Source organism: Artemia sp. Qi Xiang Cuo, chromosome 8 (genome assembly GCF_049724085.1).
Source record: "Artemia sp. Qi Xiang Cuo chromosome 8, ASM4972408v1, whole genome shotgun sequence".
Lineage (NCBI taxonomy): Eukaryota > Metazoa > Arthropoda > Branchiopoda > Anostraca > Artemiidae > Artemia > Artemia sp. Qi Xiang Cuo.
In genome coordinates, this window is record NC_142801.1 from 57,357,074 (window position 1) to 57,383,467 (window position 26,394).

The window sequence follows — 26,394 nt, forward strand, 5'->3', positions numbered from 1 at the left end:
TTCCAGATAGAAATCGTATTTATGAGGAGGACACTCCCCCACAGCCCTCAGGGGAAGGGTTTTAAGTATAAGGTTTTTGTTCGTATAAGGTTTTTTTTATAGAAAGCGTTGTCGTAGAAACTTCAAAAAAGGTTCATTCGATTGGATATTCAAAGGGCTAGTGCCCTTTTTGATATTCGAAAGTGATTGGAGGGCAACTAACACCCCTTTCGCGCCCACCTTTTCCCCAGGCAAATCCAATCAAAATTTTGAATTAGCCATTTTGTTCAACGTAGTTTTAAGTTTTGGAAATTAGGTCTTTGAGGATGACAACCCAACCCCCCTCCCCCCAGCCCTCAGGGCAAGGGTTGTAAGTTATGCACTGGGGGCATATAAGGTTTTTATAGAACGCGTTGTCGTAGAAACTTCAAAAAGGGCACGTTCGATTGGAAATTAAAATGGCTAGTGCCCTTTTTAATAGTCGAAAGTGATTCGAAGGCAACTAACACCCCTTCCACCCCCACCATTTCCCCAAACACATCCAATCAAAATTTTGAGATGGCCATTTGTTTTAACGTAGTTGAAAGTTCTGGAAAACAAGTCTTAGAGGATTACAACCACCCGAACAGCCCTTAGGGTAAGGGTTGTAATTTATGCCCTAGGGGCATATAAGGTGTTTTTAGAAAGCGGTGTTGTAGAAACACAAAAAGGGCAAATTCGATTGGAATTCAAAAGGTCTAGTGCCCTTTTTAATAGTCGAAAGTGATTGGAAGGCTTGACATTTTTATTGTAAAGATCGATGTGGGTATAATGTATTATTATTTTTTATTTTTTTTTTGTTTAGACCAGGGCACTTCATATCGAAGGAGTTGTCTTAGGAACTTCGAAAAGGGCTCATTCGATTGAAAATAGAAAGGGCTGATGCCCTTTTTAATAGTCGAAAGTGATTGGAGGGCAACTAATCCCCCTACCCCGCCCACCCACCCAATTTCCCAATATGTTTAAAAACTAAATATTGCCTTAACTTTGTTCAGCGTAGTTGATTTCAAGATAGAAATCGTGTTTATGAGGAGGATACTCCCCACAGCCCCCAGAGCAAAGGTTGTAGGTTTTGCCCTGGGGGCATATAAGGTTTTTATAGATAGAGTTGTCGTAAAAACTTCAAAAGGGGCACATTCAATTAGAAATTCAGAGGGCTAGTGCCCTTTTTAATAGTAAAAAGTGATTGGAGGGTAACTAACCCAGCTCTCACGACCACCATTGCCCCAAACACATCCAATCAAAATTTTCAGATAGCCATTTTGTTCGACGTAGTAAAAAGTTCTGGAAATTAGGTCTTTGAGGATGAACCCCCCCCAGCCCTCAGGGCAAGGGTTGTAAGTTATGACCTGGGGGCATATAAGGTTTTTATTGAAAGCGTTGTCGTAGAAACTTCAAAAAGGGCTCATTTGATTGGAAATTGAAAGGGCTAGTGCCTTTTTTAATAGTTGAAAGTTATTGGGGAGCGACTAACGCCCTCTCACTCCCACCATTTCCCCAAACACATCCAATCAAAATTTTGAGATAGCCATTTTTTTTAACGTAGTTGAAAGTTCTGGATATTAGGTCTTAGAGGATGACAACCACCCTAACAGCCCTAAGGGTAAGGGTTGTAATTTATGCCCTGGAGGCATTTAAGTTGTTTATAGAAAGCGGTGTCGTAGAAACTCAAAAAGGGCTCTTTCGATTGGAAATCAAAAGGCCTAGTTCCCTTTTTAATGGTCGAAAGTGACTGGAAGGGTTAACATTTTTATAGTAAAGATCGATGTGGGTATAATATATTATTATTATGTTTTATTTTTTTTAGACCAGGGCACTTCGTATTGAAAGAGTTGTCGTAGGAGCTTCGAAAAGGGCTCAATCGTTTGAAATAGAAAGGGCTAATGCCCTTTTCAAGAGTCTAAAATTGATTGGAGGGCAACTAATCCCCCTCTCATGCCCAGCCTCCCATTTACCCATTATGTTTAGAAACTAAATGTTGCCTTAAGATTAAATCAAAATGCACTGTGTTAAGATTCCACGCAGTTTAAAGTTCATGACATTATACCTTTGAGCAGTCCACTCCCCCCACAGTCTTCAGGAAGGGTTATAAGTTATGCCCTGGGGGCATATAAGGTTTTTATTGAAATCTTTGTCGTAGAAACTTGAAAAAGGGCTCATTCGATTGGAAATTCAAAGGGCTAGTGCCCTTTTTAATAGTCGAAAGTTATTTGAGGGCAACTAACCCCCCTCTCACGCCCACCTTTTCCCCAAACACATCCAACCAAAATTTTTAGATAGCCATTTTGTTAGGCGTAGTTGATTTCCAGATAGAATATATGTTTTTGAGGAGGACGCTCCCCCACAACTCTTAGCCACTAACCCCCCCCCCCTCCCACGCCCACCTTTTCCTGAAACACATAAAATCAAAAATTTTAGATAGCCGTTTTATTCAACGTAGTTGAACGTTTTGGGAATTAGGTCTTTAAGGATGACAACCCCTCCCCTCCCCCACCCACAACCATCAGGGCAAGGGTTGTAAGTTATGCCCTGGGGACATATAATATTTGTTTATAGAAAGCGATGTTGTAGAAAATTCAAAAAGGGCGCATTCAATTGGAAATTGAAAGGGCTAGTGCCCTTTTAATAGTCGAAAGTGATTGAAAGGCAACTAACCCCCTTCTCACGCCCAATATTTTTCAAACACATCTAATAAAAATTTGGAGATATCCATTTTGTTCAACGTAGTTGGAACTTCTGGAAATTATGTATTTAAGGATGACAAACCCCCCAGGGCAAAGGTTGTGAGTTGTTCCCTGGGGGCATTAAGGTTTTTATAGATGGCATTGTCGTAGAAACATCAAAAGGGGCTCATTCAATTGGAAATTAACAGGGCTAGCGCCCCTTTTAACAGTCGAAAGTGATTGGAAGGTAACTACCCCCGTTCTCACGACCACCATTGGCCCAAACACATCCAATCAAAATTTTCAGATAGCCATATTGGTCAACGTAGTAAAAAGTTCTGAAAATTAGGTTTTTGAGGATGAGCCCCCCCCAGCCCTCAGGGCAAGGGTTGTAAGTTATGACCTCGGAGCATATAAGGTTTTTATTGAAAGCGTTGTCGTAGAAACTTCAAAAAGGGGTCATTTGATTGGGAATTGGAAGGGCTAGTGCCTATTTTAATATTTGAAAGTTATTGGAAAGCGACTAACGCCCTCTCACGCCCACCATTTCGCCAAACACATCCAATCAAAATTTTGAGATAGCCATTTTTTTTAACGTAGTTGAAAGTTCTGGAAATTAGGTCTTAGAGGATTAAAACCACCCGAACAGCCCTTAGGGTAAGGGTTGTAAGTTATACCCTAGGGGCATATAAGGTGTTTTTAGAAAGCGGTGTTGTAGAAACTCAAAAAGGGCTCATTCGATTGGAAATCAAAAGGCCTAGTGCCCTTTTTAATAGTCGAAAGTGACTGGAAGGCTTGACATTTTTTATAGTAAAGATCGATGTGGGTATAATGTATTATTATTTTTTTTGTTTAGACCAGGGCACTTCGTATCGAAGGAGTTGTCGTAGGAACTTCGAAAAAGGCACATTCGGTTGAAAATAGAAAGGGCTGATGCCCGTTTTAATAGTCGAAAGTGATTGAACAGCAACTAATCCCCCTCCCACGTTCACCCTCCCATTTTCCCATTATGTTTAAAAACTAAATGTTGCCTTAAGATTGAATCAAAATGCACTGTGTTAAGGTTAATTCCCAATAAGATATCTCAGCAGTATCCCAAGAACGACTGAGGGTATTATGTTCAAACTTTTGGGGCTACTTCTGCTCTTAAAATTTAACTACATAAAAATAGGGTAAGTGTATCCAAGCTATCAAAGAGAGTAAACAGATTTTTTTGCAAATGGTATCAAGTTTTCTATTTCAGGTCATCTAGAGGAGGTATGAAACTAAATTAAGCAATACTATTTGTGTCCAGATTTTTCAAAGGGTGTAGGCTATGTTGTTAAAAATTGCTGAAGATTTTTCTTCGGCATAGAAATAGTAGACCAAACTATAAAGTCTTAAAAAAATGAAAAGATTTAAAGAATTATTTTCTTCTTCCCTGAAAAGACTACGTCAATATAAAACGAACAGAAATTAATTAAAAAAAACTTTTTCCACAAAATAAGTTTTTCAAAGAAAAGTAAAGAACTCCATTAAACAAAAATTAACAAAAATAAAATCAAATAATCTACCAAGCGTGAAACTACCACAAATCAGCATCGATAAATAAATGAAACCCAAAACGAACAGAAATTACAATAAATAACCCAGTCAAACTCAAAACGAGCAGAAATTAACATAAGTTGGGCTCAAAACCTATAGGCCTTCCCAAGGTCAGAACATGATTTGCACTTTACTGAAAAAACACAAATGAATGTGCATTGTCAGTTTAATATACATATACTTATATTTAGTAATCAAAATGTTAATTTTTTTTGTTTATTGATTTATTAGGAGGGTTTTTTCCCGCACAAGCATGCTTCAGGGAATCGATGATGTATGCTTTATTTTTTTAAATAAACCCAGTGTTACTTAAAAAACATTTATATTTTTTTCAATTAGATTTCAATATATTTTTTTATATTATAATCTGCTCGTTTTGAGTTGGAACTCGGTTATTTATTGTAATTTCTGTTCGTCTTGGGTTTCATTTATTTATCGATATTGATTTCTGGTAGTTTCACGCTTGGTAGATTATTTGATTTTTTTTTTTTTCATTTTTTGTTTAATGGAGTTCTTTACTTATCTTTGAAAAAATTATTTTGTGGGTAAAGTTTTTTTTAATTAATCTCTATATAGATCCACTAGATCTAGTCACGACGCAGATGATGTGAAGTCAAACTATGTTTTGCAATACACTGAAGTTTCTCTAAACAGATCCATTAGATCTAGTCAAGACACATATGATGTGAAGTCAAACTATGTTTTGCAATATACTGAAGTTTCTCTAAACAGATCCACTAGATCTAGTCAAGACACATATGATGTGAAGTCAAGCTTAATGTTTTGCAATACGAAGCTAGTCCTTCCGTCTGAGACGAAAAAGGCCAAAAATGACGAGTACCAAAAAGTGACCAAAATTGAAGCGAAAAAATTGATTCTTCAGTGCAATGATTCTGGGAAAAATGAAGATTAGGCTAACACTGTCTGCAACAGGCTGAATTCTACAAGCTCAGATTTGCATGCAGCAGATGCACTGTATCATAAGACATGCTACTCTAACTTCAAAACTCTAACAGAGATTCCAAAGCAGTACTCTAGTGCAACTGATCCGGTGAACGATGCTGGAAGATCACAGGAGAATACAAGTCGAGATGCATTCATTAAAGCTGTTAATTATTTCGAAGAACTCGAAGATGAATAGTTTACAGTTAAAGATATAGCAGAAAAGATGATGCTTTTTCTTGGACCAGACTAGTCGCCGTACACCACAAAGCATATAAAACGACTTCTTAATGAAACCTACGGCGACCGCATTGTTATAACTGACATAGGCCGAAAGATTGGTGTTGTTACTTTGTCGACAAACAGGACACGAGATCCTTCGTGATTTTTACAGAACTCCACAGCCGAGTGAAGAAGACCAGCTGAAGTTCATGATAGAGACAGTGGCCAAAGTAATTAAGAATGACATTAAGTTAGTGCAGTGTACAGACTCTGAATACCCAAACCCTGAGCAGTATAGAAGAAAAGGAAAAAGCTGTGAATTTCTTACAACAATCTCTGAGGCTCCTTCTTTCTCTGCTAATCGCGGAATCAGACAAGGACCTACTGGTAGGTTCAATCGGTCAAGCAATAATGCAGGCTTGCCGTCCCCGATCTTTGCTCGCTCCTTTACAAGTATACCTTGGAGTCCAGCTACACCACCCATCTGATTCACGTTTTCTCATCGACCAGCTGAATAGAATAGGTTTTTCTACTTCTTACTCTGAAGTGCTTCGATTCGAGCGTTCTGCCGCAGTAACATATGGTACAGAGTTTCCGGGGATGACTTCTAGAAATTTTATCCACTTCATTGGTGACAATGTCGACCACGACAATTACACTATACACGGAAAGGTACTTTCCATGGGATAGGCATGCTAGCTGCTGCCACACCAATGCAACCCAAATTTCCAATCATAATCCCAAGAGTAGTTGTAGACCTTGAAGTACTCCAGCAGGTTGGATAAGTGCCTTTCTTATTTTACAACAGAGGCCAACAGGAGAACAGTCTTGCGTACAAACCCATCCCGACCATCACCTTCGACGACAAGATCGATGGCATTGACCTGCTATGGCATGCAACCTGGATACATGACACGAAACAGGTCAGATGGAGTGGATGTATGCAAGCAATTCACCATGGGTCACACAAAAGCGCTTCGTCGATTGTTTTTCTGCATATGACCTACTAAAAGCCTCCAATCTTTCTTGTGTATACCCGACCTTACGTTTTATCTCCGATAAAGCACGACAGCACGGAATGGTACCAGTTGTGACTTTCGACCAACCTTTGCACTGTCAACTAAATACTGGCACGTCAACTTTATCAAAAGATCGCTGGGAAAAGTTTATCACTATATTCTTGTTAGCCACGCTCTTCTCGGTTGCGACACGACGTCCCGTTTGTTTGGGATAGGAAAGAGGACTGTCCTGGCATTCATGAAAAGCCATGAAGAATTTAGGAATAATTGTGAAGTATTGCTTAATCCGCGCTCTACGAAGGAAGAAGTCCAGCAAGCCGGTGAAAATCTTTTGCTTTGTTTCTACAAGGCTGAGAAAGGGGAGGGTCTCAGCAAAGCTAGGTACAAGGTTTTTCTTAAAAAACTTAACAGCTCAAAGACATCAAATTTTTTGAGCCCAGAGAGACTTCCGCCAACTCCATGGGCTGCGAAATTTCATTCTTATAGAGTCTTCTATCAGATAATGGAATGGCGTAATGCTGCGTCAGAACTCGACCCGAAAGACTGGGGTTAGCGATTACGTGACAGATGCATCATTCCAATCAGGAAAGACATCGGACCTGCTCCACCTCATCTGCTAAATGAGATTTATTGCAGCTACACGCATTCTAACTGTTAAAGTTCATGCTGTAGCTGCCGAAAAAATGGGTTACTTTGCACACACTTGCTTTGCAAAGGCAGCCAGGGGACTACGTGTTCCGATAAAGATGTTTTTGTTGATAACGATGAAGAAGACTATGTTCAATAAAAATCCTTGATCTTATCCTTTTTAGTTAAATCAAAACCGTGTAATCACTCGGAAATCAAAAACGTTCGGTAATCACTGCAATTATCTTTTGCAGTGATTACAAAGTTACCTGATTTGTTTCATTTTTTACATTTAGTTTTGTCTTATGTTTCTATTATATAGTCGAAGTAAATCTGCCCATGTTCTCCCAAGGCACCATGCATTGTCTCCCCTACGGTGAAAACACTGCAGAAAAGCAAGATACGAATCTAATACCATGTTTTTTGAAATCAGCGAGTCAAAAAACCTTGGGGGCAACATTTTGACCAGCCATATCGCACAACTCTCGAGACTACTATTTTCCCCCTCCCCCGCTAAAGGGGGATATCGAACCAAGTCCAGCAATAAAACAACATAGCTTTCTTTTTTCGATTTCTCCGTGCAGAGAAAGAGCAGGCGTGAAGTTCGAGCGCACAATAAATCTGCCCCTGAATTTCTACAATTTTCCACTTTTCGCCTGTTTATTACCCTGTTCCGCCCAGGGGATATTTAGGGACTTTTGATATGTTGTACAGAATTTTTTTTCTCTACAAGACGGTATAAAATCTTTTATATTGCAATTTTGTCCCAGAATTTCGTAGATTTACTGGACTATTAACGCCTTAAACGTTTTGGTGTTTAGTCTCGAACAGATATAGCGTTTTTCAAGCTAAAATGACCGTATGCATTAAATACGGCGTATTTTATGCCAGATTCCAAACATGCTATTAAATGACCTGGCCATACATTTTTTTCTTAGAGCGTCCACGTTTTGTAAATTTAAAATATTTGCCAAGAAAAGACTGCTTTCTCCGTGAAAAAAAGGCCGCGTATCGTCTGAACGCGTAAGGTCTTAAAACGATCGCGAAAAGCACCAAGTCTGCTCAGCCCTTTTGTGTTATAGGAATTTTTTTAAATTCGACTCAAGAACGCTATGATGTCTGTAACAATAGTATTTCTTATTCCTATAAGTCATGTTAACGCAACAAGGACAACATTTTCTTCAGTTTTTTCCTCTGGGCTAAAATAAATTTGAATCTAGAACAAGATTGTTCTTTTTCATACCTCTGTCCCTTTATTCAGATCTTCTTATATGAATTCCCTAGCGGGAAATGAAACTAGGATCCTTATTAGAGAAATAAATCTTTCTCTGGGAATGGTGATTACAGTAATTAAACCTTAACCAAGAAAAATTCATCCACTCTCTCTGGGAGTCTGTTAAGCTGTGAAGACTTTCTTTCCTTCTTTTATTAAATAGAGTGGTACTGGCCAACCCGAATCTCGATGGGATTACACAATTTCGAAATGCCACATTTTCAGAAGTTTCACTAACAAAATTACTGTAAAAATAGCACGTATCTACGAACGTCATGAAATATAAAACATGTTGACTATATTGATTTTTTCTATATCTACCTATAAAGTTGATACTAACAACTTCATTACACCGTCATATCAGAGAGCAGGCCGGGGAAAACTTTTCAGAGAAGAGTAGCCTTTACTAAACTTCCAAGTAATGTTATAAGCATACGTAAAATCTTTGCATAACGGCTGGAATCACGTACTAAGGACATTTAAAAAATGATGAATACAAACTAAAAATACTGAAATGGTAAAAACTTATTAGTATATCAATAGAATAAACAGTATATTATTTAATACTACTACTACTACTGCTAACAACTCACTGCAGCACCAAACCGCCTGAGCCCAACACAACTACACACGCTACTCATCCATTCAAATCCACCCTCTTAAACCCTACCAGGAAGTACCTATTTCTCTTAAATATTTCCTTACGACATCCTCCCACCCCGTTCGGGGACGAACCGCTTTCCGTTTGGCCCTAGACGGTTGGCCAACAAGGATATCTTTGGCAATCTATAATCCTTCATCCGCAGAACATTTCATATTGGGTACCCAAAACAATCCTTAGGCAATTTCTCTATGAAAGATCTATCAAATCCTCCTCCATTTTTAGGAGCGCCCACGCTTCAGAACCATGCTTGACCACTGTTATCATTGTAGCTTCCAATATTCACATCATGGTTCACAGACTTATTTTCCAATTCTTCCAAATTTTTTCAACTGTGATAAAAACACCCTGGGCCTTGGCTATTCTACTTTTAGTTTCTTCAGTACACCCACCGTCTTTACTAATAATACTACCAAGGTATGTGAAGCTGTCCACTTGATTGATCTTCTCGTTACCTAACGTCACCTTTTCACCTTCACGTATTCCTAGTCTTAGCGACTTAGTCTTCTTAATATTAGTTTTCAAACCTATTCTCATCCTGAACTGGCAATACCTATAAAAGTCTATTCATTTTGCTAACATTTTCACCTGGGAGGCTTAAATCATCAACGTAATCTAAGCCTAGGAGAGTTGTACTTCCCCACTTGATTCCATGCTCTCCCATTGCCTTTACTGTGCTTCTTAGGACAAAATCCATCAAAATGATCCAAATAAAAGGGGATGCAACGCAACCTTGCTTAAGTCTTGATTTACTACGAAACCAGCTACTAATCTCATTTCCTACCTTAACCTCGGCAATATTATTCTCGTAAATATTATTTAATAGAAAAAAAATATATTAATAGCCATCAATAAAATATATTGAGAATATATCAACAAATAATATTATTAATAGTCATGTTATGTGAATTTCGGGTCCCTACATAAGCACTTAGGGCACGATTATATGGATACAGTCAATAGGGCACGATTGGTCCCCTAAGCTGAAAAAATTTATTGTGACAGCTCCGTGCTGATAAATAGGAAGAAATTTTACTTCAATCGATAAATTTACTTCAGCTGCTCTTTTAAATGAGATTATCCAAAAATGATGTTTTTCACTGTCAAGCAATTTTATCAAGAATTCATGGTTCCATAAATGTAGTAATTGCAATTTGGGTCAATAATAATGTATCATTTTACGGAGAATTACTTCTAATGATAGGTTTTCCGAATTCCTAGGGATAGCTATTCCTGTTGGCAAGTCCTCTGAAGGGGGAAAATATATGATAGAGATTTCACGTGGAAGCAAGTTCCATTCCGTAGAATATTTTGGTTGATTCGGAAACGTAAAAGGAATAAATAATGGTCCAAATACTTCTATTAAAAAAGAAATAGGGGAAAACTCATCAAATGATCATAATGACATGATACAATTAGCATCCGTTCATATTGAAATTATCCATGAACGGGAGCTTAAAAGAGTGTAAGCTGGCGCTATTGTCGAAAAGAATCACCAACGTCATCTAGCACTTGGCGTTACTTGGCATTTTTGTAAACTTCATAATCGTGTTCTTCTCAGAAACTGACGCTGCACAATTATTATACACTAATTCTGAGAATTAGCCACGCATCCTACGGCGTTATTAAAGTTAATAAAATTTTCCGAGAAGTTTCATGCCATAAACGTTGTCTCACTTACACAAGAATCTAACTTTTCGGACTTCACAAAGAATTCTGTAGCTAACAACTTGAACTAATCAGACGTGAAGCGGAGACGTTTAACCAAGGATTTTTCGGGGTTTCCCCGAAATTTCGTAAAATTTTTTGGAATTTCCCGGACTGAATATTGGTTTCTCTAAAACCTCATGAAAAAAACGCTCATAACACTGAACGTTGACACAAATACAAATTGCTCGTTGTGTCGTTAGCTTTTGGAGCCCAACTTTCTTTAGGATAAATTCTGGGAAACTCGGGGATAGTATATGCACTGACAGGGGGGGGGGTTAAGGAAAGGTGCAATTCCATTCCATAAAAATTATTCCTGTCAGTTTTAGCGTTGCTCTTTACTTAACTTTAATAAAAATATTTTTTAAATAATTAATTTAAATTTAAAAATTTAATTTAAGTTAAAAAAAATAACATCTTTGGAAACATTTTTTCCCCTTTTAAGTTAACCTTAGATCACAAGGATTTTTAGCCTAACCCTTATGTTTACCAAGCAAAAGATTTAATCAACTAGACAGTATTATATGTGTAGAAACTCGATATATATATGGTTTATCTTCCGCTATTGTCAGAAATCTTCCGCTATTGGCTAAATTTCGCTTACTTCCTTGGAAAAGTTCAGTGAAATTCAAATTTTTTCCGACAGCAATAAAAACATGCAACGAAAATGGTTTATTAACTTTGCGAACAGTTTTATTAACTTTATTGACGCCATAGGAGCCGTTCATTACATTAACTACAATAAACTTACCTTACGCACACACGCACACACACACACACGCAAAAAAAAAAAAAAAAAAAAAGCGCTACATGACGTTGGTGCATTTTTTCGATACTAGTGCTAGTTTCCACTCTTATAAGTTACTCCTACTTTTTCAAGAAACACCAGAAAACAAATTTTATGTGCATAAAGCAATGATGAAACGAATACACTGCTTTTCATAGACCCCTGTATCTACAAGGGTAATGTTTTAATTTCCTATGTGACAGCAATGGAAGTTCTGCGGCAGGCAGGAAATGTTCTATAAGCTATGGGATCGGACATAAGCCCCGAAAAGTACGGCTAAAATCGAACCTTTAGAAAAAAAAAAAAGCAAGGATTAAATAGCTATTAATCCTACTTCACTCAATAAAGATAATACAGGCTCTTCCGACGGGTACAAGTGAAAGTGGCAAGATGTAGCACCTCCATGAAACAGGCTGGGTGAAGAACAAAACTTCCCTCTAGATTCGGTTAGGATCTGATCTCATCTTTTTATATCTGACTAGGTTCAATTTAGGTTACGATTAAGGTCTAGGTTAAGATTTACAACCCTTTTCAGAAGATATCCTGATGAATAGAATTCAGGGTATGTCTCCACCCACATAGTTTAGATTGGTTCCAGACATCAACAATACCCCATTGAGACAGCGGCTATTATGAAGTTTGGTTGAGATTCAACAGCATCTTCAAGCAGATCTCCCGATGACAAGAATTTAGGGACAAACTTTCCCCTATTCCGCTAGAGAACACATCAGATCCTGGAAAGGCGCAATATTAAAATTATATGTTTCGAACCCTGGAAAGGCACGATACAGAAGCTATGTATGGTTTTCTACTAACCATCGTTAAAATTTAACAATCCCCTCTGGTGAATATGCTGATTACATAGATCTAACCCCCTGTCCTTAATCCCCATAGAGATAGGATTTGACAAGGGCCCAAGAAACGCACAGGGATGACGTTGTACTTCCAACAAAGATTGATCGAAATTTGACAAGCGGTCCAAGTAGTTGTCATAAGGCTCAAAATCTGCAGACCCCTTACCCATAGAGTAAGGATCGGGTACAGGCCCTAAAGACACAACTGACATACTTACTGTTTTGCCCCACCTAATATAGGCTATCAAAGATATAGCAGTGCCTTTAGATATATGTCTCAATACAAATAATTTAGAGACCCGCTCCGATTTTGGTGTCCAGAAAAGAAGTACAGAAACGAAGAGGTACAGCTAAAAATCTTACTCCCATTTCTCTATGAGTTAAGCTAGAATTCAATCCTCTCTTTTGGTAAATGTGGTAAGTGGAAAGAACGAAAAATTAGGAACCTCTCCTACTGCAGAGGCTGCATTGGTCTGCAACTAGAACGCCAGCTATTGCCTTTCGTTTTGGTTCACTAGAAATATCGTCTTTTGACAATATACAGAGGAAAGGAACTTAAGGATATCCCTCCCCATAGAAAGTCAGGTCGAGTCTAGACCGTAAAAAAGTACACCTTGGGAATTAGCTCTCGTTTACCATCACATTTTGTTGAAATCCAACATCACTTTCAGGTATATTACGTGATTGCCAAATTATGAACCCCTCTTCCTATTACCAACACGGGCAGGGTTCAGTCAGGACCCTAAAGAGGAACAAGCAGGGCGCTAATTTTCTCTTATTACCCAGTCTGACTAAGATATGACAACCTCTTCTGATAGTGCAATAGATATCTAACTGGCGAGAATTTAGGGACCTCCACCCCACAGGTTGGATCAGGTATAGACCCTAAAAGAGATGACAATGAAAATTAATCTCGCTTTCAGCCACATTTAGTTCTACTGGAGGTTGTGATAGCGATAACGGAGGGATCATTACCCTTCCTCTAAGAAGCTCTACTGATTCCGGACGTCCAAAAGGCAAAATTGGGGATATTGCTTTTACTTTGGATCTAGTTTGATTGAGGTTCAACAAACCTTCTGGTAAATATGCTGGTAACAAGGTTCCGTAGAAAACAGCGCCCTCTCTTCTTCTATCTCATCAATGAGTCAGACAGCACCTAGACATTTTTTAACATAGGTCTGGGTCCAAGCCTAATTTGTTTGTAGATTTTAATATAAATAGTTCAAAATGAAAATTAAAAAAAAAAAAAACGAACCATAATCTAAGTTTGGAACTTCCAAATCGATGTTCCAAGAATTATTTTCCGCAAAATCCAGAGGAAATACGAATTTTGAAGGGATGATTCTCAAAGATATAACTCAATGTTCAACACGAGCCTGGCATTACAGTACCCTTAAAAAGTTCACTTTTAGAACTAGGACAGTTTCATTTAGTTTCTGTTTATACTATTTAATAGGCTAGAAGAAATTTTTTATTTAAATACTGGAGCTTTTTTACAGTTCAGATCCTCTTATCTCGTTTTCATCATGCCAATACTAGAAAAAGAAAAAGTTTCGAGATTTTATCTCTTACCGTTTTCGAGCTACTGACAACTAAGTATTGTAAAATTTACGAAATGGTTAATGTTGCTCTGCAACACAAAATGTTAAATTACTGATTGCAAATGACTATTACAGATGAAAAATTACCTGTGAAAAAATGTCAGCTTTCTTAAAAAGAGAAAAAAAAAACACAAAAAGAAGGAGATGAGTATAACAAAAATCTAAATTCAATCGCTGTCTGAACAGTACATTTTGATACAGTCTCAATCCTTCAAATTTCTAATTTGGTGCATTATTTAGATCAGCTGCACGGCTGTACTTCAAGCTAATCTGTCAGATGTAAAAAAAAGGATAAAAGAATGAAATAACAAATAGTCTGCCAAAACTACCAAATTTGGGTTCAACAGTCTCGTTTTTTTGTAAATAGTTATTCTTTTTTTTATTTCCCGAATTTCTTTACCAGTCACCAAGATTGTGTTCATTGGGGAGGGGGGAGGGTTTGAGACAAAATGTTGACAAACTTTTCACTTTTTAAAGAAAAGTTTATACTGTCTTCATAGCCTTAGCAAATTATGTACCTCTAATGGAGCGGGCATATTCATTGAAGCAATATTATTTCTTTCAGTATTACTATTATTTAAGTAGTTTTTTTTTTAAGAAACCCTCTATCCGGCCACTAACTCTTTTTCTTTGGAGGTAGTTTTAAGCTAAAAAGTGGCAAACTTGTTAAGAACATAAAACATACAAGGTAGTACAATTATCAAACTGCCCATAGTAACTCTTATCAACCGTTCCCTTGGCAATAGAAATTAAAAATCTGAAAAACAGAATATTCAAAAAAATACAAACATAAAAATAGGTTTTATGGTGATTCCAAACACATTAAATAGGTCAAGTTTAAAGTTAATCATCAAACACTAGTACCAAAAGAACATTTGCAGAGGTTTAGAAAACAGGAAGAACATTCTTAAAAAACAAGCAATCTTGATTACAATTATTACCACTACTACTAACTACTCACAGAGGCACAAAGCTGCGGGAGGCCAACACAGCTACTCACGTTCCGCATCTACCCAAACCTATTCAGAATACTATCGGGTGATTACCAATCATTGATTACCAATCTTTGATTTTAATTGAGATTGCCAATCATTTTAAAGTATAGAAAGCTATTACATGGCCTCCTAGTTCCGGAAACCATTTTGCCGTGCTGTGGCGCATCTATACCTAAGCATATATGTTGGCTGTATACAAAATTAGCGGTTATTATAGACCATTTATAAATTGACACAAACAGTCAAGCGATACTGCATAGTTGTCCAGAAGCTATTAGGGAGGCGGGGGGTGAATGGATAATTTTTCTTTGAGGATGAGGGAGCGAAACCTCAAAATGTGTATTTTTAGGTCCAGCTTTTCAAACTAACCATAACAGGGCATTCAGATCAATCTGAAGCGGCAATGCCACCAGTGGCGGATCCTGGGGGGGGGGGGGCGAGCAGGCACCCCCCCCCCCCTAACGTAGACTAAAATAGTGTAATTTACTTAATTAACGCAAGTTTGCGTTAATTAAACTTGCTCCTAACGCAATCTTACCGGATCAACCTATTTTGCCCTCCCCCCCCCCATAAAAAAATCTTGGATCCGCCCCTGGATGCCAACCGCTAAACTCCTTTCATTTGAACTCTATTTATTTGTGCAGTTAATTAAAAGGATGGAACAAAAGCGTAAAGAGCAGTGCGTTTAGGGTGAAAGTCTTCTCATATTTAGGATAACTTTGAATAGTACATTAAAATGAAACAGCTTAAATATAAAACAACCTTTTTTTCAATAAAGGTAAAAAGTAACGTGAAACTTAAAATGGACAGAAAGAATCATATATACAAAAAGGTTCGAAGGTCCCTAAATGTTCATTCTTCAAAAACAAAAATCAGTTATGTATTGCCCTCATAAGGGGCCCTTGCCATCCCAAATACCCATATTTAACGATTTGTATTTTCTTTTTATATATTATTCAGGTGTCCACGGCGACTAAGTCGGCAAACATCAGCTTAAATTTTAAAGTTTAAACTTGTCAAATTTCTAAGGGTTTTCTTTGTCTTTAAGTGTCATTCAGTATCTAAGTAACAACAAATTACCTCTTTTCTATGATAAAATGCGTACACAAAACCCAGTTTTTTTCACATTCTGAACAGTGAGATTTTTCTGTCATAGATGTTCCTTTATCCACAAAGATCCCTAAGTGATCTTTATACTAAGATATCTAAATCACCCCTGCTTTAGGATAAAGTTTGATTTTTTCTTCCACGAAAATTTTAAGGACGAATGCTCTAAGATAAGAGCAATATGACTAAATGTTTAGCTTTTGTTAATCACAATGTCTTGAGAATGAAAAGGCTATTTAGTTGCATTTGCTTTAATAAATGGAATTTTCCGTTCAAGTCTTGTGAAAGACTATCGACAAAAAAAAAAAAAAAAAAAAAAAAAACCTAAAAAATACGAACTTCTATATTTACTGTAGATGCTTTCAAGAAATCACTATTCCAAGTTTAATGTATGGGTAGTGCTTCCACTAACCCTGGATTATTCGGGGTTTCCCCGAAATGTCCTCCAATTTTTTGTAATTTCCCGGACTGAACATTGGTTTCTCCAAAATCTCATTAAAAAAAAAAAAAACGTTCGTAAACACAGAAAGTTGACACAAATACAAATCCCTCGTTGTGACGTTAGCTTTCGGAGATATTTTGGAGCCCAACTTTCTTTAGGATAAATTCGGGGAAATCCTGGAAAACTCGGGGATAGGATATTGCACTGACACAGGAGGGGGGGGGTGTTAAGGGAAGGGCCAATTCCGTTCCATAGTAAATTGATTCTGTGAGTTTTAGCGTTGCTCTTTACTTTATTTTAATAAAAATCATTTTTTAAATATTTAATTTAAGTTTAAAAATTTATCACAGTTGCTGCATCCACACCTTCCGCAGTTGATCTTTCCTGAAACTTAGTCCAATGCAGTCTTTCATTCCTCACCTTCTGAGTGCAAAAAAGCTTTCCTAATAATTCCCCCTATAAACAAAAACAAAAAACCTCCCGCTAAAAAGAGTACATACAACCCAGTTTTTTTCGCCTCCTTAACAACTATATTTTTCTATCAAAGATGCCTATGCGGCCACAATGTTTAGTAGTTCGTAAAAAAAAATCTCCAAAGCTCCATCCTAAATAGTCTATCCTCCAAGCTCCAAACCTCCAAAAAAACCTCCATCCTAAATAGTCTATTACGAATGTTTTATGAGTGTAAGAAACTTGGAAAGATTCCTCCGTCTCGTGATGGACAATATAGCTAAGTTTCTGTAGAATTATGTTAGGATTTTTGTAACATCCGTGTAATTTCTGTTTGTTTTATATATTGTGCCATGGCCTATGGCCTTTAAGCGCAATTAAATTCTATTCTATTACATACATTACTACCTCAGTATAGCAGCCAACTAGGTAAGGTAGAGCAGATATGCTCAGAGAAGCTAGCAGAGAAAAATGGAGATTGATGTTTCGCAAGAATCGATTTAGATTCTTACGGTCGTGGGTGAGAATAAATTTATCGCAGAGGAACATAGAATATATTTAATAACAAGGTTAAGTGGAATAAAAAAAATGATTTACGATGTAACGTGGCACTACTAAATTTGCTTATCAGAAAACTAGGTATATTAGCAGAGAAAAATGAACGATTTGGACAGCCATACAACCGCCTTTAAGATTACACAGGCACAAGGAAAAACAACATCCAATGAATTGAATGCATTATTCAATAAAGGCAGCAAATACGAGACTGGTCGTTAGTGATTTCATCCCTATACAGAGAATAACTTTAATGATAGATATTTTCCAATATCCAGGGACATTTATTACTATTGGCAAGTTCTCTGGTGAGGGAGAGATATGTGATGGTGATTTCACGTGGAAGCAAGTTCGATTTTTATAGAAGGCTAACACTGATATTTCTTGAAAGACCAAGGTGGACTACACAATAGGCTAAATGGACAGTAGACAAGCTCTCTGGTGAAGGAAAAAATATGCCACAGGGATTTCAAAAGGAAACAAGTTCAATTTTATGAAATGTTTACATTATTATTATCTCAAAGATAGAAATGACTTGAATGGTGAGATAATAGCATAAAAAAAGAAAAAAAGGTTTCTTATCTTAAAAAAAGGTAGAAAGATGGAAATTATAGTGGTGGCAATGGACCCCTTAGAGGCCTGAACCTTGACTGGGGGGTCCAATTCGTTGGGGTAACAATATAAAAACTCTTCGAAGGAGAGATAAGAACATTTTCTGGAACCAAGGATGTGGCCGAGTTCCTTTTTTGAGGTAGGGGAAGAGAAGGGTTTAGCTCATCTGGAGGCATAAAGTCTAAATACGGAAAAATTGTTAATTTTTATAGAAATTGTATAATTCTAAATTGCGCTTTTAAATTTTATTGGTAACATTTTACGATTATTATCTAGATCACCCAACCTCAAACCGTAGCTACGCCTCTATGGAAGGGTAGGGGCTAATACTTAAATGTGTGTACCTAAACATTTACAAACCGAAACATTGAGTTTTCCATCAATGCTGTAGTGATCTTCTCAAAAATACCCCTCCCCCCTATTTGTGAAGGTACGAGTATAAGTGCTACTTTAGTACTAGTGTTAGACATGATACTAGCAGAATCTGGATAGCAGCTTCTTGATACCTGCTTCATCATCTCCCTTGGAACCAGCGAAATAGTTATGTCAACGATACCCCATATACAAGGAAATTTCAGTGGAAAAAAATAATCACCTTTCCAGTCCTTTTAGTACAAATGGGTAGAAATAAACCGACAATACGTTATTAAGACATCTTCTTCCGTATACACATGTATGACTCTTCACATTCCAAAATATAACAGAAGTATTCAAAACACACCAGAAAACAATTATCTTATGTTTTAGACACAACAATTCATATTTTTGGCGTTCTTAACATTTTAGTATTCAAACATTTTACGTTTTATAATACAATTAAATAGTAGAGCATACTTTTTTAATTGTATTTATAAATCTCAATTATAATTTTTTAAAATAAAAATAGCATTTTAATATAAGAAAATAATTACATAATGATAACAAAAACTATTACTTTTATTTAACTTAAAATTTCATAACATAAGAACTATAATCTCTACGGTTTTATTATATTAAATTTTATAATATTTTTTTTTAGTTTATAATACAGAAAATGAATATTTTATGATATTAAATAAAAAAAAACAAGTTTTTTAAACTGAAAGTAAGGAGCGACATCAAAACTTAAAACGAATAGAAATTATTCCGTATATGAAAGGGGCGATCCCCTCCTCAACGCCTCGCTTTTTACACTAAAGTTTTGTATTGTTTAAAAAAATTTAGTTGTGTGAAAGAGTCAAATTTTAGCATAAAGAGCGAGGCGTTGAGGAGGGGATAGTCCCTTTTATATACGGAATAATTTCTGTACATTTTAAGTTTTAACGTCGTTCCTTGCTTTCAGTGTAAAAAACTTGTTTTTTTTTATTTAATTTCTGATAGTTTTTTAGTTAATACAGCTTTGATTTTGTCTCTCCGTCATTGAATAAGTTAACAAAATTTGTATAAAAATTTTGCTTTTCTTTTGCTAAATGGATGTCTTTACAAATTAACTTACATAACTAACTTCTATATTCGTATATTTTTCTTCTGGCAAAAAATACAAAGTTGCAGATTTTTGCAGATACGAGCTTGAAACCTATGTAATAGGGTGTTCTGATACGCTGAATCTGACGGTGGGATTTTCATTACAATTCTTTCACTTGTAGGGGATGTTTCCCCCCTCTGTAAAAAATTGGGTAAATTTTCTCAGGCTTGTAGCCTTTGATGAATAATACTAAACTTAATAAAATTTATATATTTAGAATCAGCATTATAAACCCATTCTTTTGATACATTTATTGACACCAAAATTTTTAAAAGTTTTTAAAAGTTTCGATTACTATTGAGCCGTATCGCTTGTTTTTTTATTGTTTTTTTTTTATTACGTATATGTTATTACGTATATGAGGGGGTTCCCCCCTTAGTCAATACCACGCTCTTTACGTTAAAAGTTAAAAAAAATTTTTATTAAAAAAACCCAGAATAACAAAGACCGTTTAATTAGAATAGATAGCTCTTTTGAAAGCACTAAAATAAACTGTTGCGTAAAGAGCGAGGTATTGACTTGGTGGAGAACCCCCTCACATACGTTATAATTTCTGTTCGTTTTAAGTTCTAATATTGCTTCTTACTTTCAGTTGAAAAAACTTGTTTTTTTTATTTAATTTCTGATCGTTTTTTAAATAATGCATGGAAATCCGGCGCCCCCTTCATAGAAATGTCCTTTACCCAAAAGAAACATCCTCCACGGGAAGATTCTCCCGAGTAACCCCCTCCTCTAGCCCCCTCCCCCTCCAGACAAAAATCCTTCCTGAAAATGTCTGTATACTTCCCAATGACCAATAAATAATGCTGGCAAGTCCGGCGCCCCCTTCATGGCAATTTCCCTTCCCCCATGAAAAATTCCTTCATGGACAGATCCTCCAACATAACCCCCAACCCACCCTTCTCTCCCACTACCAGACAAAAACCCTCCTGAAAACTTCTGTATACTTCCCAATAACCAATTCTATATGTTAACATTGGGTAAAGTTCACATCCTTTAGCCCTCCCCCTGGGGACTTCGGGGGATTAAGTCATCATAAAAGACATACTTATCATATTTTCGACCATGCTGAACAAAATGGTTATCTCAAAATTTGGATCAGGTGACATTGGGAAAAAATTAGTGCGGGAGTGGGCCTAGTTGCCCTCCATTTTTTTTTGGTCAGTTAAAAAGGGAACAGGAACGCCTAATTTCAGCTCCAATGAGCCCTCCCACGATCGTTTAGAACCGCTGGATTAATACGATCATTCCTGGAAAAAAAACAACAAAAAACAAACAAATAAACACGCATCCGTGATCTTTCTTCTGGCAAAAAATGCAAAATTCCACATTTTTGTAGATAGGAGCTTGAAACCTCTACAGTAGGGTTCTCTGATACGCTGAATATGATGGTGTGATTTTCATTAAGGTTCTATAACTTTTAGGGGGTCTTTCCCCCTTTTTTTGAAAATCAGCCAAATTTTCTAAGGGGCGTAACTTTTGATGGGTAGCATTAAACTTGATAAAAGTTATATATTTGAAATCAGCATTAAAATCTGATTCTTTTGATGTATCTATTGGTATCAAAAACCCGGGTTCTAGAGTTTCGGTTACCATTGAGCCGGGTCGCTCCTTACTTACAGTTCGTTACCACGAACTGTTTGATAGCTTTAATATATTTTATGCTTTCAATGGCTTTTTTCAGCAGTCCTTAGATTCTCCCGTCTTTTCACACAGCCTATAGACACAAGATAATATAAGCTTCATAGCTACTATAAGCTTCCCCTTACTTATCGCCAATGATTTTATGACAGTGTCTGAAACACAAGAAAATAAAGAAGTTATACTACTAACCCAAGAGACAAATTATTATGGTCCTTCGTTCCAAAAAGAATTATGGAGCTTTCTCTGACAGAAATAATTTTCTCAAGTGCTTTCATCAAGTTTTTAAAATAAAACTGCATTCTATGTACTATTTGCCCATTTTTCCAAAAAATTCAACTTTTTTATTTTGTCTATTAATTCTACAGGTATTATATAAGGAACCTAGCCCAGTGTGTATGTAAGTATATATATATTTTATTAACGACCATACAAACAAATGGCCGTCTGCTGAGGACGGCCACTGTGTATATGACTGAAATTTCCAGAATTTTTTCTATCATCTTCACAGTCTAATAAAAAGATTTGTCCCTATTGAACTGTTATTTTTACGTCATGAAAAGGCAATGTGGTATTCGAAAATACCTACCAGCATACAAACAAAAATAAATTGAGAATAAACCAAGAAAAAAAGATAACAAATTCAAATTAAATAAAACAAAACTAGAGACTTTTTGTCGCGGTGACCTGGATCTCCCGAGTTTTTTCGTAGGGATCATATAACCGATGTTTTTCAATTAAATAAGCGGCATTTAATTACTAAAAAAATTTATTTTATACCCTACTTAATTAATTAAAGCAGTTTTCCTTTCTATGAATTATATCAAAGCTCCTCTAAGAAATTTTGTAGGTCTCTTTCTTCTCCCTCCAAATCCAGGAGTACTTTGCCTCCACTAACATGTATAAAAATAAGAATGTTAGTGTTCAATTTTTTTTAAGCATCAGTCCTCCCCCCCCCGCGACTTTTTTTGGCCGACAATCTTATTTCAAGAATCTTGCCAGCGGCTTTAATTTAAGGTAATTTGGATTAGACAAAAAACCGTAAAATCAAGGAGGCACACTTGTGCCTCTATAAAGAGGCGACCCACCACAATGTTAAGCGATTTCAGGTCCTAGAGGTCGCAGAGAGACGGCGGTAATCGCATTTTGTAGCCCAAGCTCAAACTAAGAAAATTGCAAAATTTCATCCTCCTCCGACTTTATCTTCATGGGGTAAACTGGGCCGGAAGTTTGGACCCTCCCACCACAGCCCCCCGGTAACGTTGTCCGATTGGGCTGAAATTTAGAGGTTAAGCTTTCCTAGGGCCCGGGAGCTTATCCTCGAAATTTCAGCTTAATCCGATCACTCCTTCCCTGTTTTCAAAAAACCAAATATAGCCACTTAAAATTCATTTCTTTTTTTTTTCTTAGCCACGCCTACAGGCCACAGTTGGCACCGGATCCGGTTGAATGAGGACTCATTCGAAGCAGAATTCGACCTGTTAGGGCCTTTTGATATTTTCAGACCGAAAAAATTATCCCCCGAATTTACATTTACGAAAAACCTCGTTTTCCTATATTAGCCCATGTTAATTTTTCCCACCACAATCCCCCCTTTAACGTTGTCTGATCGGGCTGAAATTTAGAGGATAAGCTTTCCTGGGGCCTGGGAGCTTATCCTCGAAATTTCAGCTCAATCTGATCACTGCTTCCCTGTTTTCCAAAAACCACATCTCAAGAGTTTTGGGAATTTGCTTGCATCGAATATAGCTTCCAGTTGCTAAACAACAATAATTATTGTGTTTGTATAGTCCAGCGGCTGAGACCCTAGACTTTTAGACGGAAAATCCGGGTTTGATTTACCATCAGAGCAACTTTTTTATATACTTTGAAAAGAAACTCAGTTTCTTTTTTAAATTATTTGAAAAAAATTACGTTTTCTAAAGAGTTAAAGAGGCTGAGTTACAAGGTCGACCCTTAAAACGTACAGGGATTAGGAGGCACAGTTGGGGGGCTGTTAAAGAGGCTGAGTCACAAGTTCGAACCTTAAAACGTACAGGGATTAGGAGGCACCCTGTACGACGTGATTTGAGTATTCAGGAATTAAAAGCCTTAACACAAGAATGTTCAAGAGCGGGGGTTTGGGGGGCGGCAGCCCCCCAACTTTAACTCCTGACACGATCAGCTAACAGTTAGTCAAGCAATAATAAGTAATAAACTGTACAAAAACGTGCAGAAATTATTTGAAAAAAACTACGTTTTCTAAAGAGTTAAAGAGGCTGAGTTACAAGGTCGAACCTTAAAACGTACAGGGATTAGGAGGCACAGTTGGGGGGCTACCACCCCCCAAACCCCCCGCTTTCGCAGCCTTTAAATATAAAAAAAAAATTTCTTTAAACTGAAAGTAAGGAGCGACATTAAAACTTACCACGCACCGAAATTATTCCGTACATGACAGAGGCTGTGCCCTCCTCAACGCCTCGCTCTTTACGCTAAAGTTTTTATTGTTTAAAAAAAGAGTTGTCAGAAAGTCAAACTTTAGCGTAAAGAGCGAGGCGTTGAGGAGGGCACAGCCTCTTTCATATACGGAATAATTTCTGTTCGTTTTAAGTTTTAATGTCGCTCCTTACTTTCAGTTTAAAGAAATTTTTTTTTATATTTAAAGGCTGCGAAAGCGGGGGGTTTGGGGGGTGGTAGCCCCCTGGTACGACCCTGGTCGTTTAGATATATACAAATCTATAACAAAAAGAGGAAAATTCCCTAAGAATGCAGTTGTAGCGGAAATCCCCCCCCCTCCCCGCAAACTTAAAAAAAAAGAAAGCTACCTCTGAATTTTAGGGAAATAAACAATTTTCACAAGTACTTTCATCTATCTTTGCAAAAAAGAACAAAAACTGGATATAGTCACCTATTTTGTGGAGGCGTAAAACAATTCCATTTTTTCTATCAGTCTCATTGTTATTACATAAGGCATTCAATGGATTATTTTCGTGTTCTTTCGTCAAGTCACCTAGGATTGTTCTGTCGGTTTTGGAAGTGTCTGCTTTATTTGTATCCCTGGACTGAATATGTTTCTGGTAAGATTGCTTGGAAATAAACTTGATCAATCTCTGGCATTTTTTCCCGACTTGTAGAAGCTGTTCAACCATAAAATCATCCTTAAAAGAATTCAAGACATGAGATATTTAATGTAAGAAAATTTCAAAGTAATTACATCTATAGAGCTATACGTGAAAACTCTTCCAGAGAAACTTTTCTGAAAGGAAAATATTCTGTGCGCGAGGTAAGACACCTTTTATTGGCACGCAACTTTTTTTTTTACCGGCGCTATGTTATTGCCATGCTGTCTACTTAATTAGAATCTTAAATTTAAAAAATCTTAGATCTTATTAAAATTTCAAAGAAACTTTAAATTCGACTAATATTTAAAACAGAAAGGCTATAATTAGAAAAAAAGAAAGTACAATTCTTGAATATTAGAAAGTACAACATTTTGAATATTACTGATTTCTGCAGAAATTGTAATATTTTTGTTTAGGTTATTCAAATAGGGTATGCAAAAATGGAGCAAAAAGGTTGCTATGCCACTTACTCGAAGGGGAGAACCCCTTGTCGGCCCAAATGTTAGTGGGACTCCTGCTCTTACCCCAGCAGTTCTGCAAACATCGGGTTTGGTACTACCCGATTTACAGTACACCCTGTCCCAGGGTATGATACCGCGATCGAGTGGTCAAATGGCCACTTTCTAAAGCCAAATGTACCCGCCTTGGGGTATGGATAAAAAATCTCTGAACTCTCTCTTTGGAGGGAATAGAACTCCCTGTCAGAATGATACAGTCGGTACCTCATAGCTCTAGTTCTACCCTGCTTGGGTTAAGGCAACTAGTACACAGTTTGTAAAGAATATCTTACTTGTATTCTTCCAAAAGGGTCAGAATATTTCCACATAAATCTATATCCCCAAACGGGGTCTAAGCGCAAACTAAAACAGAATAATATTTTTCACACAACTGTTCATGGGGGTAGACCGTCGCTTGGCCCAGCCAATCAGCTACATCCCCATTCAAAACCAATTCTACCTCTTAGAGATTTATCTTTCAATGACTCCCAAACCAGGAAGTACAAAAATAGAACTTGGTTCAAAGCTTACTTATTGCGACACCTCTAACTTAGCAACGAAATTTAACCTATCTTTTGAAATTATACTATAAGCAAATGTAATTAAGAAAACGAAAACAGGTCACTTATCTGAAAGGAAAAGAAACAGGGGTGGAACCCAAACACCTCCCCCAGTAAGATAAATGACCGCCCACGCGCTACCTTGGTCCACTCTTACAAACATAAACACTTAACTTCAACTTTACAAAATCCATTTGCCTTCTCTCTTCCACCGCTTGGCTCTGGATCGGTCGTCATCGACACGTCTCTACTGTAGGACCACCATGGTCTAAATCGTATAGCATCCGCATTAGGTTTTGAAAGTTGAAGTGCCCAAGATTCGTAGACAATCATAGTGCGTAGCAAAATCAAAAACAAAAAAATTCTCGCTCTCCCGAATTTACATTTGAGAGGAGCAGAGAATCAGTTTCTGGCACATATGATGATGCCAGCCATCATGAAAAATTGGCTGCACTAGCCTCTTAATTTCCACCTGTGGAAACAACCCCACATCTCAATAAAAAAATAAATTGCCCCTTGGCATAGTTTCAAATAATCTAAGGCCAAAAATGCAAAGGCTTGTGAAACCGATAAGGGTACTGGGAATGAAGTAAAATTTTGAGCGAACCATGAGTCGCCTTTTTTCTGGGTTCCCTCCCCTGGGATAATTAAATTCAGAACATGCGTTGCTGCTAATTCAAGATGAAACTTAGATACATCTCCCACTGAATACAATTTGCTGGAAATAATTGTCGGTTCCCATGAAGAATAACAACTATGAATAGGATTAGTGGACACGGGTTTGGGTGAAGTATGAACTGAGTGGAAGAGACTATCTCTCGAGGGCTCCAGATCAGAGAGGCAAAACCTCGGTAAGGAGATTACAGCTTGTCCACCGGTTGTGTATTGAAGAAAAGGGCCATCTTTTACAAGGTTTCGCTGATAATCTTCCCCAAGCAATTCCTCCCCCGCATAAAGGAACGGACCCTCTTT

At 37.1% G+C, this 26,394-nt stretch overlaps 1 protein-coding gene across 2 annotated transcripts in view; it reads right to left on the bottom strand.

The window, feature by feature from the left end:
- LOC148949602 (uncharacterized) overlaps positions 1–26,394 on the bottom strand; it is a 102,086-nt gene that overhangs the window by 35,105 nt on the left and 40,587 nt on the right. Inside the window, exon 3 of one of the 2 annotated variants that reach the window (XM_089093034.1) lies at positions 24,152–24,401. The exons of the other annotated variant lie outside the window; for it this stretch is intronic. Within the exon in view, the coding sequence (XP_088949160.1) occupies positions 24,152–24,401 (250 nt within the window). The remainder of the gene's footprint in view (positions 1–24,151; positions 24,402–26,394) is intronic. 2 annotated transcript variants of the gene reach the window in all.